Source organism: Muntiacus reevesi, chromosome 7, assembly GCF_963930625.1.
Source record: "Muntiacus reevesi chromosome 7, mMunRee1.1, whole genome shotgun sequence".
Taxonomy (NCBI): Eukaryota; Metazoa; Chordata; class Mammalia; order Artiodactyla; family Cervidae; genus Muntiacus; species Muntiacus reevesi.
The window spans coordinates 44,904,897-44,925,198 of record NC_089255.1 but is presented as its reverse complement, the minus strand read 5'-3'; the positions used below and the strand labels follow the sequence as shown (position 1 = coordinate 44,925,198).

The 20,302-nt window shown below is 37.4% G+C and overlaps 1 protein-coding gene across 8 annotated transcripts in view; it reads right to left on the bottom strand.

The window, feature by feature from the left end:
• HERC1 (HECT and RLD domain containing E3 ubiquitin protein ligase family member 1) overlaps window positions 1–20,302 on the bottom strand; it is a 202,993-nt gene that overhangs the window by 20,354 nt on the left and 162,337 nt on the right. For 6 of the 8 annotated variants that reach the window (XM_065941927.1, XM_065941924.1, XM_065941930.1 and 3 more), the window contains exons 51-64: window positions 17,376–17,635; window positions 16,491–16,618; window positions 15,370–15,497; window positions 14,407–14,607; window positions 12,913–13,043; window positions 11,451–11,650; window positions 10,939–11,044; window positions 8,948–9,094; window positions 8,499–8,600; window positions 7,267–7,440; window positions 5,730–6,023; window positions 1,523–1,588; window positions 1,224–1,349; window positions 257–395 (exon numbers count right to left, since the gene is read on the bottom strand). In XM_065941927.1, coding sequence (XP_065797999.1) covers window positions 257–395; window positions 1,224–1,349; window positions 1,523–1,588; window positions 5,730–6,023; window positions 7,267–7,440; window positions 8,499–8,600; window positions 8,948–9,094; window positions 10,939–11,044; window positions 11,451–11,650; window positions 12,913–13,043; window positions 14,407–14,607; window positions 15,370–15,497; window positions 16,491–16,618; window positions 17,376–17,635 — 2,202 coding nt within the window. The remainder of the gene's footprint in view (window positions 1–256; window positions 396–1,223; window positions 1,350–1,522; window positions 1,589–5,729; window positions 6,024–7,266; window positions 7,441–8,498; window positions 8,601–8,947; window positions 9,095–10,938; window positions 11,045–11,450; window positions 11,651–12,912; window positions 13,044–14,406; window positions 14,608–15,369; window positions 15,498–16,490; window positions 16,619–17,375; window positions 17,636–20,302) is intronic. The other 2 variants (XM_065941925.1, XM_065941932.1) reach the window with 2 other exon arrangements.

The following is a 20,302-nucleotide window of genomic DNA, read 5'->3' as shown; positions in this document are numbered from 1 at the left end:
GTTTACAATCTTCAGTGAGTATTAACACAGCAATTTATATCATTGAATTCTAGCAATGCTATGACAATTTGTAAAATAATACAATTTAAAATATGGAAAATTAAGGTTGTACATGCCTAAACCAGAATATAAATATAAGTGAAAACCCTACATGACTTTATTTAGCAAAGGTTTGGGTGAGTTGCAATGTAATAAGCAAACATTCCTATAAACAGGCCATAATTTCTGATCTGCTTTTAACTGAGGATAATTTTACCTTGTAAGGCTGAAATGACTGTCAGCACATGAAGGTCATCTGAATTTCCTTGTCCTAATCTGCCATAACTTCCTTCCCCACAAGCCAATACCGTGCCATTGGCCTGGATGACAAAGGTACAATTTTGACCACATATGACCTAGTATAGAAACACAAAATTAAATATAATATCTTCTATTACATAGCTTTAACATGCAAACATTTAAAATGATTCCATATATACCTAGGCTACCTTTATCAGTTCTTTCATCCTTTCACTAAAGTAGAAGAGTTGACGTAACTATGGGATTCCTATAAGCCCTTGATTATTATAAAACTGCTTACTTAACTAAAAGATGTATGAGGCTCATCTGATGATTTAAGACAGTTTAGAAACATGTTATCTACAGACCTTTCAATCAATTGTGCAGAGTTTAAGAAGAAGATAGATAAAAAGAAGAAAAAGGAAACAGTGATGGGAAAATAGGAAAGACTGGCTGAAGGCCACCAAGAAACAGAAACTGGAGGGGATATCTGCAAGAAACAGTAGTGCATCTTGGGGTTTACTGAAGTAGAGAAGAACGGAAGTGAAAGCAGGAGCCTTAAGAAGAGTTTGGAGATTTAGTACCACGATTATTAGAAGAGGCGAGGGGTATCAATGAGATCTGGCTAAAGATCCCAACAAGCTTGTGACCCCCAAGAGAGAATTGATAATTAGTGATATTTTAACATCTATAAATATGTACTGGGCAGGCTTAAAGCATCATGAATGTTAATTCATTATACTTGAAAACAAGAAAAATTGGGGAATATTAACAAAACTTAAGTCTGATAAAAACTCTATAAAACTTTATTTAGAAGCTATATATCATGACTTTGTTGGGTCCCTCACAACAGATTATGCAGTGGACAAACCATCCCAAAGTAAGTTACTGAACGCACGGGAATCAGAACTGCCAGTTCTCCAATTCTTTACCCTCCCAATTACCTGTTGGGCCTGTGAGAATGAGGGAGCTGCTGCAGGTACCATTACGTTTCTTCCAGCTTCTGCCAGCTGTCCATGCCTGCCAGCACCCCACAAGTAGACATCACATTTACCTCCCAGGTGCCAGTCCTAGAAAACCACAAACAAATCAATTCTGATTTGTTAATTCATTCAAACAAGCATCTGCTGGGTACTAAGTGTATACAAGCCTCTGTGGGGGACATCAGGGTATAAACACATAAGCATTTAGAACCAGAAGATTCATTAAGAACCACCATAAAGTTATTGTCCTCTTTACTGACCTCAGGTCTGGAAGTTGCCCAAGACATAATTTGTTCATCCATGCCATTAATCCATTTACTGTTATCCTGCAAGACAGGATAAACATCAGGATCAACTTTGCTTAATCAATATTTATCTTTTTTTCTTCTTTAAAGAAGTCTTAAAAATGATCAAATTATTTTTCTTAAGAGAAAAGGAGAAGCCCAAGATCACACGGTCAGTTACAAGCAGGAAGAAGACCAAAATGCAGCCTTCCTTTTTCCCCGGCCATTTTTTGAGAAAATCTTTTTGCAAAAGATTCATCTGTTCTTAACTAACAACTAAGTCTTCTTTCAAAAAAAAAAAAAAAAGAATTTGGTAATATTATGAGAAACTAAGAGCAGTTTTACAATTGTGCTAAACTTGATTTTTACGCACTGTTAGAATTTCCCTAAAATGAACTGGAATGGTGAATTTAACTCAGATGACCATTATATCTACTGCTGTAGGCAGGAATCCCTTAGAAGAAATGGAGTAGCCATCATAGTCAACAAGAGTCCGAAATGCAGTACTTAGATGAAATCTCAAAAATGACAGAATGATCTCTGTTTGTTTCCAAGGCAAACCATTCAATATCATGGTAATCCAAGCCTACGCCCCGACCAGTAATGCTGAAGAAGCTGAAGTTGAACAGTTCTATGAAGACCTACAAGACCTTTTAGAACTAACACCCAAAAAAGATGTCCTTTTCATTATAGGGGACTGGAATGCAAAAGTATTAAGTCAAGAAACACCTGGAGTAATAGGCAAATTTGGCCTTGGAGTACAGAATGAAGCAGGACAAAGGCTAAGAGTTTTGCCAAGAGAACACACTGATCATAGCAAACACCCTCTTCCAACAACACAAGAGAAGACTCTACACATGGACGTCATCAGATGGCCAACACTGAAATCAGACTGATTATATTCTTTGCAGCCAAAGATGGAGAAGCTCTATACAGTCGGCAAAAACAAGACCAGGAGCTGACTGTGACTCAGGTCATGAACTTCTTATTGCCAAATCCAGACTTAAATTGAAGAAAGTGGGGAAAACCACTAGACCATTCAGGTATGAACTAATCAAATCCCTTATGACTATACAGTGGAAGTGAGAAATAGATTTAAGGGACTAGATCTGATAGACAGAGTGCCTGATGAACTATGGACAGAGGTTCGTGACACTGTATAGGAGACAGGGAGCAAGATCATCCCCAAGAAAAAGAAATGCAAAAAAGCAAAATGGCTGTCTGAGAAGGTCTTACAAATAGTTGTGAAAAGAAGAGAAGGGAAAAGCAAAGGAGAAAAGGAAAGATAAACCCATTTGAATGCAGAGTTCCAAAGAATAGCAAGAAGAGATAAGAAAGCCTTCCTCAGCAATCAATGCAAAGAAATAGAGGAAAACAATAGAATGGGAAAGACTAGAGATTTCTTCAAGAAAATCAGAGATACCAAGGGAACATTTCATGCAAAGATGGACTCAATAAAGGACAGAAATGGTATGGACCTAACAGAAGCAGAAGATATTAAGAAGAGGTGGCAAGAATACACAGAACTGCACAAAAAAGATATTCACGACCCAGATAATCACAATGGTGTGATCACTCACCTAGAGCCAGACATCCTGGAATGTGAAGTCAAGTGGTCCTTAGGAAGCATCACTACCAATAAAGCTAGTGGAGGTGATGGAATCCCAGTTGAGCTATTTCAAATCCTAAAAGATGATGTTGTTAAAGTGCTGCACTCAATATGTCAACAAATTTGGAAAACTCAGCGGTGGCCACCAAACTGGAAAAGGTCAGTTTTCATTCCAATTTCAAAGACAGGCAATGCCAAAGAATGCTCAAACTATTGCATAATTGCACTCATCTCACATGCTAGTAAAGTAATGCTCAAAATTCTCCAAGCCAGATTTCAGCAATATGTGAACTGTGAACTTCCAGATGTTCAAGCTGGTTTTAGAAAAGACAGAGGAATCAGAGATCAAATTGCCAACATCTGCTGGATTATCGAAAAAGCAAGAGAATTCCAGAAAAACATCTATTTCTGCTTTACTGAGTATGCCAAAGCCTTTGACTGTGTGGATCACAATAAACTGTGGAAAATTCTTAAAGAGATGGGAATACCAGACCACCTGACTTGCCTCTTGAGAAATCTGTATGCAGGTCAGGAAGCAACAGTTAGAACTGGACATGGAACAACAGACTGGTTCCAAATAGGAAACGGAGTACGTCAAGGCTGTATATTGTCACCCTGCTTATTTAACTTATATGCAGAGTACATCATGAGAAACTCTGGGCTGGAGGAAGCACAAGCTGGAATTAAGATTGCCAGGAGAAACAGCAATAACCTCAGATAGGCAGATGACACCACCCTTATGGTAGAAAGTGAAGAAAAACTAAACAGCCTCTTGATGAGAGTGAAAGAGGAGAGTGAAAAGTTGGCTTAAAGCTCAACATTCACAAAACTAAGATCATGGCATCCGGTCCCATCACTTCATGGCAAATAGATGGGGAAACAGTGTCAGACTTTATTTTTTGAGGTTCCAAAATCACTGCAGATGGTCACTGCAGCCATGAAATTAAAAGACCCTTACTCCTTGGAAGCAAAGTCATGACCAACCTAGACAGCATATTAAAAAGCAGAGACATTACTTTGCCAACAAAGATCCATCTAGTCAAGGCTATGGTTTTTCCAGTGGTCGTGTATGGATGTGAGAGTTCGACTATAAAGAAAGCTGAGCGCCGAAGAATTGATGCTTTTGAACTGTGGTGTTGGAGAAAACTCTTGAGAGTCCCTTGGACTGCAAGGAGATCCAACCAGTCCATCCTAAAGGGAGATCAGTCCTGGGTGTTCACTGGAAGGACTGATGTTGAAGGTGAAACTCCAATACTTTGGCCATGTGATGCGAAGAGCTGACTCACTGGAAAAGACCCTGATGCTGGGAAAGATTGAGGGCAGGAGGAGAAGGGGATGACAGAGGATGAGATGGTTGGATGGTATCACCGACTCGATGGACATGGGTTTGGGTGGACTCTGGGAGTTGGTGATGTACAGAGAGGCCTGGAGTGCTGCGGTTCACGGGGTCGCAAAGAGTTGGACATGACTGAGTGACTGACCTGCACTAAACTGATAAACACTTTTACTATCAACTATCACTAACACACTGGAGATTCAAAGCTAATCACTTCTGAGCACCCACAGGTACAAGGTTATTTGCAGGAGCCATCAGCCCTGTGATCTGGAACAGCTGTGGGCAGGTCACTTCATCTTTCTAGACTTCAGTTTCCTCATCTACATATGACATACTTGAGAGAAATGAGCTCAAAAGAATACTTCCTAACTAAAATAATCTATATTTAGATTGTTGTTGTTGTTTAGTCACTTAGTTGTGTCCTACTCTTTGCAACCCCACGGACTGCAGCACGCCAGGCTTCCCTGTCCTTTACCATCTCCCGGAGTTTGCTCAAATTCATTTTCTTCAATTCAGATATTTTTGAATATATGAATATATTCAATAAATGAACTGATAAATTCATTTATCAATGAATAAACATTCAATAAATATCCAATAAATGAGTATATTCAAATATATCTATATATATTTGAATATATGAACAACATACAATGTTTTACATTGTATATATATTTATATATTCAAATGTTTGTTTATATAAATCTTAATTAGGTAAGGGGGTTGTTAGATCAACTGCTGGCCCACACTATCTACCCAGGCGTTTTATCTCTATCATAATTCAGTGTCTAGACACTCTCAAATACAATCACAAAGAAACGACAACTAAAATGCCTTCTCATATTCTATTAAACATGTTTGAAGAACTAAATAATTTAGAATCTATATGTGGAATAAAGCTAAAAAGATGGCCAGGAAAAGATGCTAAAATATATTTACAGATATATATGTATACTAACAAGGTACCTAAGAACAAGAAAATGAGAAAATATGGGACGATGTTTCTGAAAACCAGCAAGTTTATAGAAGCTCCACAATTCTCATAATCAATCCCTGTCACCATAGAAACCTTTTATCAGACTGAATGTGACTATCTGAAAGCAAAATATTTTGAGTTTATCTAGGGGTGTGCTTCTTGCTCTATTCAAGCCAGCAAATATTACTGTTGGTCTACTATTTGTTAAACATCCATATAACACATCTCAGTTACATATAATAGTAGCTCATACTACATTTACCATTAGGAGTACAAGTTCATCCTCTGGAACAGGCTCTAGATCAGGAACAGTAAAAGACTCTGGAAACTGTGCTCCGTTGGTCAGGGCTTCTGCAGCTTTTATTGTGGTGGAGAAACACTCTAACCAGGCCCACTCATTTGGATTCCAGGATGCAGGGTCAGGGAGGCAGTGCTGGTGGTGTGGGGGTACTGGCGGATTACACAGCAGCTGATCCAGATGAAGTCCCACAGCAAGGGATGCCAGACACTGCATATAGGGGCTGTGAACAAGCTGGTCTCCACAAACCACATGAGGCTAAGAGAAAAGGCAGGGATACGATGCTGAAGGGTCTCTGCCAAATATTACAAATTAGCCTACTGCATTCTGAAAGCCTGTAGTCATATTTTAACTTTACTGGTTCTTTTTTAAGCTTTTTACTTTGAAATAATTTTAGGCACATAGAGAGTTATAGAGATTAGTGCAGAGAATTCCTGTAAAATCCCAATCACCTCTAATGTTAACATCTTATATAACCATGGTACATCAATTAAAACTAAGAAATTAACATTGGTTACAATAATAACTAAACCACAGAACTTCATGGTGTTTCCCACTAATGTTCCTTTTCTGCTCTAAGATTCAATCCAAGATGCTATACTGCATTTAGCATATTTTCATTACAGTTTTACAGTTTTTTGTTGTTAGTTCACAGTAACAAAAAAAGGGCAGAAAATTGAACCATGGAGACCTGCACCCTCTCACATTTCCTCCTTTACCAAAAGAACCCTGGTAGCCACCAAAGACAGTCTTCTTCCACGGTCCTCCCTAGATGTACCAGAGCAACTCTGTGAGTGACCGAGTGATTCAGAAAAGAAAACCTGGGCACACCTCACTGAAATTAACTGGGCATGGTAACAGCTGATCAGTGTAACACAGCAACAAACAAACAAACAAGCAAAAGGAAAAAACCCCAAAGCACTTTGCTTCAGAGCAGCATGCTGTGACTACTGAGGGCTGGAAGACAGGTTACACAGGATCATGACCTGGGCACCAACTCCAGACTCTATTTCCCATCCTAGTATTTAACAACCCTACTTATTTAGTTCAACCTTAGCTCTTCCACTAAACTTTCCACAAAGATTCACCTGATAAGTGGACAGGATATTCACTCTGATGCCCATATCCCACCTCCCAACTCTGGGATAGCAAAGCCACACAAAATTAGATATTTGGGTTAGAAAAGGGAAAATGATGTACTCTGAAGTACAGGGGTTTAAATAGGTTTTGAAAGAACAAATAATCTGAAAAAGAATGACAGAAGCACTACACAAATCTGAGGGTTATTTAAAAATTTTACTCCCACTAAAATAAAGTAAAAGCAGGTTTAGGATTACTGAACAACAATTTTAGGCATGACTTTTTTTCATCTGCTTCTGCCCAAATAACCCCACTTATTTCACTCAGATCTCATACGCTTAAAGGATAAATTCAAAGCTACAGTTCAAATTCCAAAGCACCAGTCATCTGTATATCTGCAAGACTGACTGTAATCAGTTACCTTTTCATATGCATACTGCTCCTGAAGCATCACGGGTAGCCGCTCCAAAAATGCTCTCATGCAGGGGGCCATGTTTAATCCCAGAATACCTTGTTGTTTCAGTGCTGTCCTACAGGTTGCTAAAACATGATTGGCAGCAGTCCATTCTGCTGTACAATTCACGACCAAAACATCCTGATGAAAAAGAAAACATTCCACATGATATTTGTTTAAATAAAAGAGAGACAATTCCACCACCATTTATATATGAGAAATTCCTTCCAATAACTGCATTAAATACTTTTGCCTTTAGGCATTTTATGCTATACTTTTAATGCTTAGGAACTTCAAAATATCCTAAATTTTGTTTAAGGTAAAAACAAGTGAATAAGAAATAACTACAAAATTTGTGAACTACCTTGGATTAGCTGAGTCTTCTTAAAGAGACATTAATTATTTGCTATTTCATAGGATTTATAGGAAAAGCATCCAGTATATTTTAACAGTCTGACATGATGAAAGGAATACTAGAGGAATCAGCACTCTGCTGACTGACACACATCTACAGGAGAAGCAGCACTGCCCTATGGCTCTGTGGTTTATTCTATGCAGGCCACTACTATCTACGGTCCGATTCTGTATTTTACATCTAGTAGGACTGTTCATGCAGGTGTACAGCTCTATTTTAATATTACTTAACCACATAAAAGGTAAACCAAAGCAGGATATTGGCACTACTCATTAGGGATATGAAAAGCAATATTGTAAGAGATAAAGTGAAAGTGAAGTTGCTCAGTTGTGTCCGACTCTTTGCAACCCCGTGGACTGTAAGAGATAATGTCATCACAAAATTATTTTACAGAAGAGGGCTAGTATTTTTCACTAGAACATTAAATTTGAAAGCCAAGATCTATTCTGAATACTTGAATTAAAGGTTTATGAGGTGTCCTTCTTTTTAAGGAAAATTATTTTAAGATAATTTAGTCCTATCTTAAAAATCATAGCAGAAAGTAAAAAGTTCTCTATAACTTCCAGTGGAAAGTCATTCAATAATTAAGCATTTTCCCCAAAAGACTATAGCAGAGTACTAGGTTCTAGTTTTCCTTCTGCCACTAGATATTTGCATTATCTTGGGCAAGTAATAATCCCTCTGTATATCAGTTTTCTCCTCTGTAAAGTAGGATCCTTGGACTATGATTTCAAAGATACCTCAGAGGTTAACAACTTACAATTTGATTTAATTATAAAATTACCTTTGATCTATTTGAGCAAGCAGCCACCCCAACATCTGGAATCCATACTGTGGTCTGAATAGCTCCAGAGCCAATCACAACAGTTTGCAAGACAGAGCCATCCTAAAATGAGATGTATTCATCAATATACACTCCTTAACTGGTTAGCCTTTATTTACATTTTAAATTTATACTTCACATTCACAAAAACTTATTCTAAAACCTACATTTAGCTAAATTCGGCAATGTCCAACTGCATACTACTATCCACTTTTCTAGGGCCTTTTCCAAAGAACTTTAAAAATACATCACTAAGAAAAATTAAAGGGCAGGGAATTCTGAAAAGGGTTTCTTCAATATTAAAGATATTATTACACAAAATATTCCTAAGATTGGTTGGGTTAACTTTTATTGTATGTAAGTTAATATAAAAACATTTCTGAAAATGAAAATAACATCTATACTCTTACCCTTAAAGACCAAATGTTCATAAGGCCACCTAATCCACCAGACACCAGGGCCAACCCATCAGAACTAAAGGCAACGGTCCGGACAGGGGTGATGTGTCCTCGCAACTGATAAACACACTTGGCTCCAACTGATTTTCTATATCCATCCTGCAATTAATTTTTATTTTTAACAAATATTGAAATTAAAACAATTTATAATTCATTCTTGGAAATTTTATATTTCAGTATAAAGTTGGGAAGAGGGAAGGACAACTTTCTCATAAGGGTTAGCCTGACAGAAAATAAGATATGAACCCGGTTCTCCTCCACTGATGCTATTTCATCTTTTTTTTTGTTGTACTTATAATCTAGTTTCCTACTCTTCAAACAGACTACATTTGCTTCAATTATCCCTCAGAAATAGGAAAAATTCTAACTTTTACCTTTTGCAGGGGAGGGGGAAGGGGCATTGCCACGAAACATGTGGGATCTTAGTTCCCTGACCAAGGATCGAGCCCCATCCCCTGTAATGGAAGTGCCGTCTTAACCACTGGACCACCAGGGAAGTCCACTTCTACTTTTTAATGAGTGTTTTAATTTTAAAATTTCACTTTATGTAATTTTCATTTTTTGTTTCTAACATTTGTGAATTGCACATGCTGGTGCTATACAAACAGGTTCTTTTATCTGTTATGGTTCTGTCTATCATATGATATTTAATCTCAACGTAATCTCACGTTTGCTCTGCAGGTTTTAGCAATGAGATAGCTAAGGCTTGTCCAAAGGGCTACTTTTTAGCAGAGAAGGCAAATCAGATTTATCTCAGGTGCTCCTACCTCTGCTTCTGTGGTATTTTTTCCTAGTAGTGAGCTATCCACTCCCTCCTCACCCCTTTCTGTCTTCAAGCTCCCTTTTCCTTTTAGTTATGAGAGAGTATAATACCAGATATACTCATTTACCCAAAAATGACATAATGTTTTTCCTCTAGGGGTATTTGTATCATGAACAAAAAACAAAGCAACAGAGGCTGCAAACTGGCAACTCAGGGATATAATTCAATTGGCCACCCAGGGTTTTAAGGAATTTTCAAGTCACATGCCAATATTTAATATTGGGAAATTTTACTTAAAACACTGAATTTTTGGTTTCTGTCAAAAAAAGTAGACAATCTGGTAACAATAGGATCTCATTTCTTAGAGGGTGGCAATCAGCTTGTGGCAGTTATGCCCTTTATATGAAGCTGTGCACTCCTGGGTGTGTGTGTGTATGTATGTATGAAGCATATGCACTCCTAGAGTGGGTAGGTGGGTGTTGTGTGTGTGTGTGGAGTGTTTTACATTCTCCGAGACAGAGAGAGTGTGTGTGTGTGTCTGTGTGTGTGGTGGGGAGTGTTTTACCTTCTCCGCACCTCCCAATTCCCAGCTTTGTGAATTTACGTTACTTACCTAGATTGCTCTGTGAGCATCTACTGTAGTTTTCATTTTTGGCCACATCATGCATTTTGGCATCTTAGTTCCCAAATGGACTGACCATGGACTGATCCTGGGGCTACAGTAGTGAAAGTGCCAAGTCCTAACCACTGGACCACCAGGAAATTTCCTTTCTACTCTAACCTTTAACCTCTGTTTAACGTAAAGGAATGGTTCTATAGATGGAATTCTGGTATCAGTAGGAGATACTTTGGATAGGAGTGCTCCTGTGGTGTTCCTACTTCACTGTACCGAAAATCTTTAACTTGGGACTCACCTATTGGTAGTGTCAACTGTATACCATAAATGATCACCACTTGATATTTACTGAGTATCTCACCTTAACAAGTAATTATGGTATCTCTGACTTACAAAAAAATAAATAAATAAATAAAGCTAATTAAAAAAGCACACAAAGTATGACAATTATTCACATTACCCTAACTGTTCTTGACGTTTGAGATACCAAGTAGGAGGACTACTTGATAACATATACTATCTAAGGTTTCAAACAAAGTCTTGAAAAAACACCAGAACACTTGCCTGGCAACTTGATTCCTGGTCCCACCATCCTTCTGAACTAGTCACACTGGTCTGTGTGGCATCTTGAGGAATACGCCAGACACACACTAAGCCACTCTGACAGCCACTTGAAAAATTTGATCACATAAAACCAAAATATGTCAATATGTAGAAGTAAAAATATTCTTAAACAGCAATCAATTAAGACCTGATAGAAATACTAAATATATTTAAAAAAATTATTTGTGGTAGGTATGCTATAATTTCACAAGAAATACAAGTAGGACCCATGTTTTTACCAATATTACATGGGGTTAAGGAGATGGCATATCTCTGGATTGCATAGCCAAAGCTTCACATTGGAAAGCTGTTCTTTATTTCTCTAAGGTGATCTTATGGTATTATACATTTTAAGAACAATAACTGGTAATAAACAGCTTAAAATTCTAGAGAAGTCACACTTAAAATGCAAGTAACAGCCTACACTAATTTAAAGATTAAGACACACACACACACACAAATTTATAACATACGTGGCCATCAGTAAATGCAACTTGGATCCTTTCCCTGGAAGGCTGCACCAAGCAATGCCATTTACAATAGATGGATGGCAGAGTGAATGCAGACAGCGCCAGCACCCTGAAATTGGTCCCCAGAGTTTCACATTTTCTTCTTTGGCACATGTCATAAGAATATGACCTGTTGGGTCCCACTTCATACTAATAAGAGTATCCTTAAAATGGTAGAGGGAGAAAAATCTCATAGTAATGCTCGCTTTACAAACACTTAAAACTTAGTAATTTATGACCTATACTTCTATCACTCAATTATTTTGAAATGGACATTTTATGCAAATCAGATACTATTACATTATTTTCAACCACTAACTAACTCATCGTTTAATATAGTCTGTATTATATATATATGCTGCAGTCAAAGCCCAATAAATGTTACTTGGATGAATGAATTATGAAATTCTAATTCAGAAGGAATATGTTATTTTTCATCACCATTTTAAAAGTTATTTTTATTGACTACTGATTATCAAAATATGAAAACGAAGAGACTTTTTTTTTTAAAGAAGACTCTCTTACACTAAAAATAGCTAATACTATGAGAATCTGGGACATGTTTTATGTTTATACAGTTGTCTTCACTGGGTTCTTCTGATTTTTTAAAATTTATTTTTAATTGAAGGATAATTGCTTTACAATGTTGTACTGGTTTCTACCAAACATCAACATGAATTGGCCATAGGTTTACCCATGTCCCCCCAAACCTGAACATCCCTCCCATCTCCCTTGCCATCCCAACCCTCTAGTTTGTTCCTGAGTCCCGTCTGAGTTCCCTGAGTCATATCAGCAAATTCCCACTGGCTATCTATTTTACATATGGTAATGTACGGTTCCATGTTACTCTCTCCACACATCCCACCCTCCCCTTCCTCTCCCACCAGCTGTGTCGATAAGTCTGTTCTCAATGTCTGGTGTCTCCACTACTGCTCTGCAAATCGGTTCATCAGTACCATCTTTCTAGATTCCATATATACGTGCTAGTACACAATATTTGTTTTTCTCTTCCTGACTTACTTCACTCTGTATAACAGGCTCTATTTTTCTGACGTTTTTACCCTCCTTCACACGTTCCAGCCACTGGCTTCATGAATTTATGTTACTTAACTAGTGGCCCCATAAGCTTCTGAATTGGTAACTTCTGTTTAAGGTAACGAAATCATTCTTCATATATGGAATTTCTAGCATTACTGGGAGGTACTCTGACCAAGGTATCCTATATCACTGTTTTGGTTTTATCTCTTAGCTCAACGGCTTTCTTACACAGACTTCTCCATTTATATACATGGTCCAAAAACTTTGTATAACAACAGAATATTAAATCACAAGTGACTGAGGTAAAAATATTTTTTGAGAAACTAGTATCAAGCAACACTACAGTATAAAATAAAGAAAAAGTAATCATTTGGTAAAGATGCTTTACCTTATGTGCATCAATTAGAACAATGCCTCCTTTCTCAAGTGGTTCCTTTGTTCCCAATAACAATTTTCCATCAAAATATCCCACTGCAAATGGTCTGTCTTCACTGAACCAAGCAATGCAAGTTACAGACACTAACATGATAAAAACAAAATAAAAATTTAAAAAAGACAATGAGAGACTTGTCATTGTCTCACTTTAAAAGAGACTTTGCAAAAAATATATACCACTAAAATTACTGGAAGTAAGTTTACAAACATCTCTTTAATGCATTTAGACAAAATGTAGGCTTAGAACAGGGATTTCATACAACCCACTTTAAAGGTGTTATTTGTAAGTGACAAGGAGTATCTCATTTTTAATCTTTCATTCTTTTCAAGTGGTTACTGAAAAAAAGAAACAAAAATTGAATTCCCTTGCTGATTTTAAGTCATTTTAGGTTCTCTCCTTTTGGACCAGAATCTACTATGAAACTAACAAATGAAATAATCCAACTCTTAGGTAAAAAATTACCTACCCTTTCTTTTGCTTAATATTGCCTATTCCATGTATTTGCATATTCTATCAAACATGTTATATTCTAACAATCTACATCCATATTTGTTTTAGTATATGTAATACCAGAAGGCTACAAAAGAAGTGAAAAACAGTTTCTGTGGGAGTACAATGGGGACATGGGAGTTGAGTGCATGTGAGAAAGACTTTGCCTTGTATACCTTTTTAGTTCTTTTTTGCCATGCCATGTGGCATGTGGGATCTTAGTTCCCTGAACAGGGATCAAACCTGTGTATCCTGCAGTGGAAGTACAGAGTCCTAACCACTGGACTGACAGGGAATTTCCTACTGTATCTTTTTAAACTAAAATTTTTGAACCATATGATGATATTATCTATTTTAAAAATCTTTAAAAAAATGAAAAAAAAAAAAAACACAACAAAAACCTCCCCCAAAAACCTGTTCTATTCTGTTAAAATAGAACCACAGAAGCTGGGACTAGGATCTTTGAGATATCCTACTCCCCCAAATCACCTAACAGAACTGTTCAGTATGATGCCGAGCCATCCAAAATGGAAACAGTGAGAAAATAAGTGAAGGGCTTCCTAGTATGACTCTCAAATCAGGAACATCCCTCTCCTCCTCCTCCTTCCTCATTTCCTTAATTTCACACATTTGTTAACAATTTCATCTCCATCAATGGTTATTATCTTTCTTCTTCTTGGACATTCTTAACTTTCTAGGGAGACCTCAAGAGCACTGTAAGTGTTCAGACACTTACACAAAAGATAAACAGGAATTTAGGTCTTATTTTGGCAGTAATGTGTGGTAGGAGTTGATAGAGAACTATCTTTCAACCTAGCAGCTAACTAAAATGAAATACCAACTGGGCAATTTAGAAAATATAACCAAAAGTAATATTTACTCAGCATGTGCCAAAAGAGTATAGCTATTTGATTAGAGGAAACACTTTCTCAACCAGATACAAGTCTAATCATTTACCATCCTTTCGATAGCAATGCTCCAGTTCTCGACGGTGCATGGTGGATACATCAACAACTTCAATCAGTCCTAGAGATCCATCCATCCGTCCCACCAACAACAATTCTGGAGACTCTCCTGACCAGGCTGTAGATGGACCCTCTTCTGGCCAGGCCAGAGCAGATACCCAGTGAGGCTGAATATCTACTAACCCTTTTCCTCCTAGAGAGGGAAAAAAAGGTTAACTAGCTGTCACTTAATTATTCTTAAGAGCAATAACAAAAACAAGTACTATTTAACACGCTCAAAGCAGTTCCCAAATTCATAATAGCCTACTAATGAGTAAGACAGCAAAGTTGGATCCTTCATTTCTATACTACATTTGATTATCAAATTGAGTTTTTTTGTAACTATTAATAGTAAAAAGAGATAGCTTTTATACAAAAAAGAATAAAGGAAAATAATCAGTATACAAATGTCACTTAATTTTCCTAATAATTACTGAAAACCAAGTTAACATATGAAATTCATCTATAGTTAAGGCTAGCAATTCCTCAAATAAGCAGAAGCAAACAAAAATACTGGTAAGTCGAAGATTACAATAATAATTTTTATTTTCCAGAGATATATTAAAAATCAATAAGAGTTTATACTTGTGAAAGAGACAAAATTAACAGAAATATTTCAACTGATTCAAAAGAACACATATCTAGAAATGTAGTGATTGCTACTTGTCTAATCCTAGGCTAAATGCTGAGTGATACATAAAAGGAATTTTTAGTTTACAATTACCAGGTTAATTGAAACTCTTAGAAATAAAAGTCAGGAAATGAACACTCTTTAATTTAAATCATACTATGCATAGATTTCTACAGTTGGTAAATAGATTGTGAGATTCAAGGTGGAGGGAAGCCAATGTTTGAACTTAGAAGGCTAAGAGAAAGAGTACCTTCAGTAGTTTACTAGTATTTATGTGACTCTTACCATTAACTTGCCAGATATTCACCATCTTTTCCAAAGCCCCAGCTAGGTATTTGCCACTGATACTCCAGGAAACAGGTGAGAAACTTGGATCACTCGGTGATCCGAGGCTTTCCTCAGCATCACCTTCCCTAGAATACAACAGATAATATGGAATTCTAATCCATCATCCAAAAGGAAACTAAACCCTAAATCTTAAAATAAGGGTTTTATATAGACCATAGTACATAAAGAGAGACTCTTACATTTCCAAAGCTTGGCTAGTAGTATTTGACAATCACATAATTGCTAGTGTTTGTCATAACGTGAAAATTGTAGAATTACAAAAGAGTTTTACTTAGACAATTCATCATTTAATGTACTACATAATTTGTCAACAAAGATATTCTGATTCTGCATGATTTATACATATGATTATTACTCAGGGAACACTGATTCTTGCTTGCCTAATAGCTAGGAAAGTTTTATATTTAGCTATAAAAATAGAAAAGATGCTACACTGTGCTACAGAAGAAATATCATTACTCTCAATTCCTAAATAATCCTTGAAGAATGATGGAAAATAAGCCTATTGTTTTGTAGAACTGAACATGTTAGCAGAGTAGACCTTGATTTAATTCTGAGTAAGTCCAGATATTGACAGTAATATTTTTATCTTCTAAATTACTATCTAGCAGGACTTGGTGGTCCAGTGGTTGAGAGACCATCTGCCAATGCAGGGGACAGGGATTCGATCCCTGGTCTGGGAAGATCCTACATGCTGAGAGGCAACTAAGTTTGTGCAACGCAACTACTGAAGCCCCTGTGCCTAGAGTCTATGCTCTGCAATGAGAGAAGTCACCACAATGAGAAGCTCATGCACTGCAACTAGAGAGTACCCCCTACTCACCACAACTAGAGAAAGCCCACACCCAGCAATGAAGACCCAGTGCAGCCAAAAGTTAATTAATTAATTAAATACTATCTTGCAAAAAACCAAAAACAACACACTGGAAACTGTTCTGAAATAAAAAATTGTAAAAAACTTTAGTGACAATTTGAGTACACTAACACAACCAAGATGAAGCATGTTTAGGATTCTCCTATTTTTAAATGTTACCCAAGGGAGCAACATCAATACTCACAATCTGTTGAACACACAGGTCTGTTGCAGTGAATACTGCTTCTTGGTGACATTCCACACCCGGATGGTGCCATCATTGCCACTTGTAGCCAAGAGTCCTTTTTTATTACACCAAACACAAGTCATTACCTAGAAAAGATAAAAAGTCCAGCAATATGTGAGCAAGTTTTAATTCAAATGATTCTGTAATCTGAAGGAGTTATATCAAATTAAAAATAAATCTACCATGAAATTATAAAAGTATCCATGTTATAAAACAATATGCATGGTCTAATTCTTTCTAATTGGCTTGTAAATACACACCTACATGAGATACACCTTTAAAATACTATGCCCAAACTCATTTGAATTATCTTAGACTTGTTACAATCTTTACTAAACATGTTTGTTTAATTAAAAAATGTTTTTTAATCCAATAAAATAGAAGTATTCAATATGTTCTATAAAACAAATTACAAGACTAAAAATTGACTTTTAAATTGGAAAAGTAGAGGTCAGTCTTCATTTCCTAAACTTCCCTGTCACTGCTCAGGGGCCCAGTGGGCTAGATTAAAACAGTAGAGTCAGTTTCTTCTCCTCTTGCATACATAAGCTCTTATCTTTCGTGAGGTTATTCCTTTGGTTTTCTTCTCATTCCCCATCTGATGTTCCCATTTGTATCAGGTTACATAGCATACAACATACACATGAAGAGAAAGGAGAGTCGGTAACTAGCAAATACTGATAATTTAGCACACACATGTGTGTGCGTATGAGAGAGACAGACAGACAAAGACAGACACACAGATACACATCCCATGATCTAAACTTTAATCTCTTGGAGAACAGCAGAAACTATTTTATCTTAGACAAGGTGATCAACACACTTGGGGCTTAAAATACATACTCTGTTCTGATGAGCCTCCAACTTGATAAAGGAGCATTTTCTGAGATCTCCTCCCATATCAGCAAGTGTTTGTGGAGTGGTTTGGTTGTCGCGGTCATGTGCGGCAAGAGTGCGCACAAGCTGTTGAGCAGCCCACTGCCTATGCTGTGAGGACAGCCTTGAGGAGAGGCAGCAGGCTGCCAGGGCATTAGCCAGCTCCAGAGGGCCTACAGCAGAAGGATCATAGGAAGGATGGGCATACAATTGGGCAGTTAAACCTGCTTAAACAAAACAATGAAATGATGCCCGGGTGAGAGCTGGTGGTGGTGAACAAACAAAAATGGGTTAACCCATCTTTTAAGAATTAGCACTTTTTCAAGCAATCATTTCACTAAGATATGCATACAAGTTATAAAGCACTTATCTCAGATAAAATTCTATAATAAATCTGATTCACTGCAAATATACACTTATATACATTAATCAACAGTCTTTGCTCTAAGGATACATAGACTGAGAATATAGCAGACATCAGTTTAAGGCCAAGGCAGAGTAAGCATGTCCTAAAAAATAAGTTTGGCTTTTGCTGCGCAAAAGTGATCTTAATAGCCAATCAAGGGCTGCCTTGATAGATCCAAAAGCCTATTTCTCTTGGCTAAATGGTGAAGAGAAGGGTACACAGTGTATTTAAATAGTCCCTTCAAGTATATCGTCTTAAGACAAAGAGAAAAACAGCACTACTTTATATAAATTATATTACGGAAACCTACTGTGATTATTATCTATGGTGACTCAAACCATAATCAAATAAAATAATCTAATTAAAAAAGACAAATTTGGTATATTTTCTAGTATTTATTTCCATGCACAATGATAAAGTATCCATGCACTTTTCTTATGATCTGACTTAACTACACATTGCTCAGGCACTCAGTCATGTCCAACTTTTGGCAACCCCATGGACTGCAGCACGCCAGGCTTCCCTGTCCTTCATCTCCCAGAGTTTGCCCAAACTCATGTCCATTGAGTCAGTGATTGCCATCCAATCATCTCATCCTATGTCGTTCCCTTCTCCTCCTGCCTTCAATCTTTCCCAATATCAAGGTCTTTTCTTTGCATCAGGTGGCCAAAGTATTGGGAGTTTCAGCTTCAGCATCAGTCATTCCAATGAATATTCAGGACTGATATCCTTTATGATTGACTGGCTTGATCTCCTTACTTTCCAAGGGACTCTCAAGAGTCTTCTCCAATGCCACAATTCAAAAGCATCAATTCTTCAGCCTTCTTTATGCTCCAACTCCAAAGAAGTGCTCAGCCTTCTTTATGGTTCAACTCTCACATCCATACACGACTAATGAAAAAACCATAGCTTTGACTAGACTTTGTTGGCAAAGTAATGTCTCCATTTTTTAACACGCTGTCTAGATTTGTCATAGCTTTTCTTTCAAGGAGAAAGCGTCTTTTAATTTCATGGCTGCAGTCACCATCTACAATGATTTTGGAGCCCAAGAAAATAAAAGTCTGTCACTGTTTCCACTGTTTCTCCATCTATTTGCCATGGAATGATGGGACCAGACGCCATGATCTTCATTTTTCGAATGTCGACCTTTAAGCCAGCTTTTTCCACTATCCTCTTTCACCTTCCTCAAGAGGATCTTTAGTTCCTCTTTGCTTTCTGCCATAAGTGTGGTATCATCTGCATATCTGAGGTTATTAATATTTCTCCCAGCAATCTTGATTCCAGCTTGTGCCTTATCCAGCCCAGTATTTCACATGATGTACTCTACATATAAGTTAAATTAGCAGGGTGACAATATACAGCCTTCAACGTACTCCTTTCCCAATTTGGAACCAGTCCCAGTCTGTTGTACCATGTCCAGTTAACTGCTGCTTCTTGATCCGCATACAGGTTTCTCAGGTGACAGGTAAGGTGGTCTGGTATTCTCATCTCTTTAAGAATTTTACACAGTTTGTTGCAATCCACACAGTCAAAGGCTTTGGCATAGTCAACAAAGTAGATGTTTTTCTGGAGCTCTCTTGCTTTTTTGATGATCCAACAAATGCTGGCAATTTGATCTCTGGTTCCTCTGCCTTTTCCAAATCCATCTTGAACATCTGGAAGTTCACAATTCATGTACTGTTGAAGCCTCGCTTAGAGAATTTTGGACATTACTTTGCTAGCATGTGACATGAGTGCAACTGTGCAGTAGTTTCAATATTCTTTGGCATGGCCTTTCTTAGGGACTGGAATGAAAACTGACCTTTTCCAGTCCTGTGGCCCCTGCTGAGTTTTCCAAATTTGCTGGCATATTAAGTGCAGCACTTTCACAGCATCATGGCTTAGGATTTGAAATAGCTCATTTGGAACTCCATCACCTCCATAGCTTTGTCATAGTGGTGCTTCCTAAGGCCCATTTGACTTCAAATTCCAGGATGTCTGGCGCTAGGTGAGTGACCACACCATCAAGGTTATCTGCATCATGAAGACCTTTTTTGTATAGTTTTCCTGTGTATTCTTGCTACCTCTTAGTGGTATCTTCTGCTTCCGACAGGTCCATCCCACTTCTGTCCTTAATTGTTCCCATCTTTGTGTGAAATGTTCCCTTGGTACCTCTAATTTTCTTGAAAAGACCTAGTCTTTCCAATTCTATTGTTTTCCTCTATTTCTTTGCAATGATTACGGAAGAAGACTTTCTTATCTCTCCTTGCTATTCACTGGAACGCTGCATTCAGATGGGTATATCTTTCCTTTCCTCCTTTGCCTTTTGCTTCTCTTCTTTTCTCAGCTATTTGTAAGGCCTTCTCAGACAACCACTCTGTGCTTTTGCCTTTCTTTTTCTTGGGGATGGCTTTGATCACTGCCTCCTGTACAAAGTTACGAACCTCCAACCACAGTTCTTCAGGCACTCTATCAAATCTAATTCCTTGAATCTGTCACTTCCACCGTA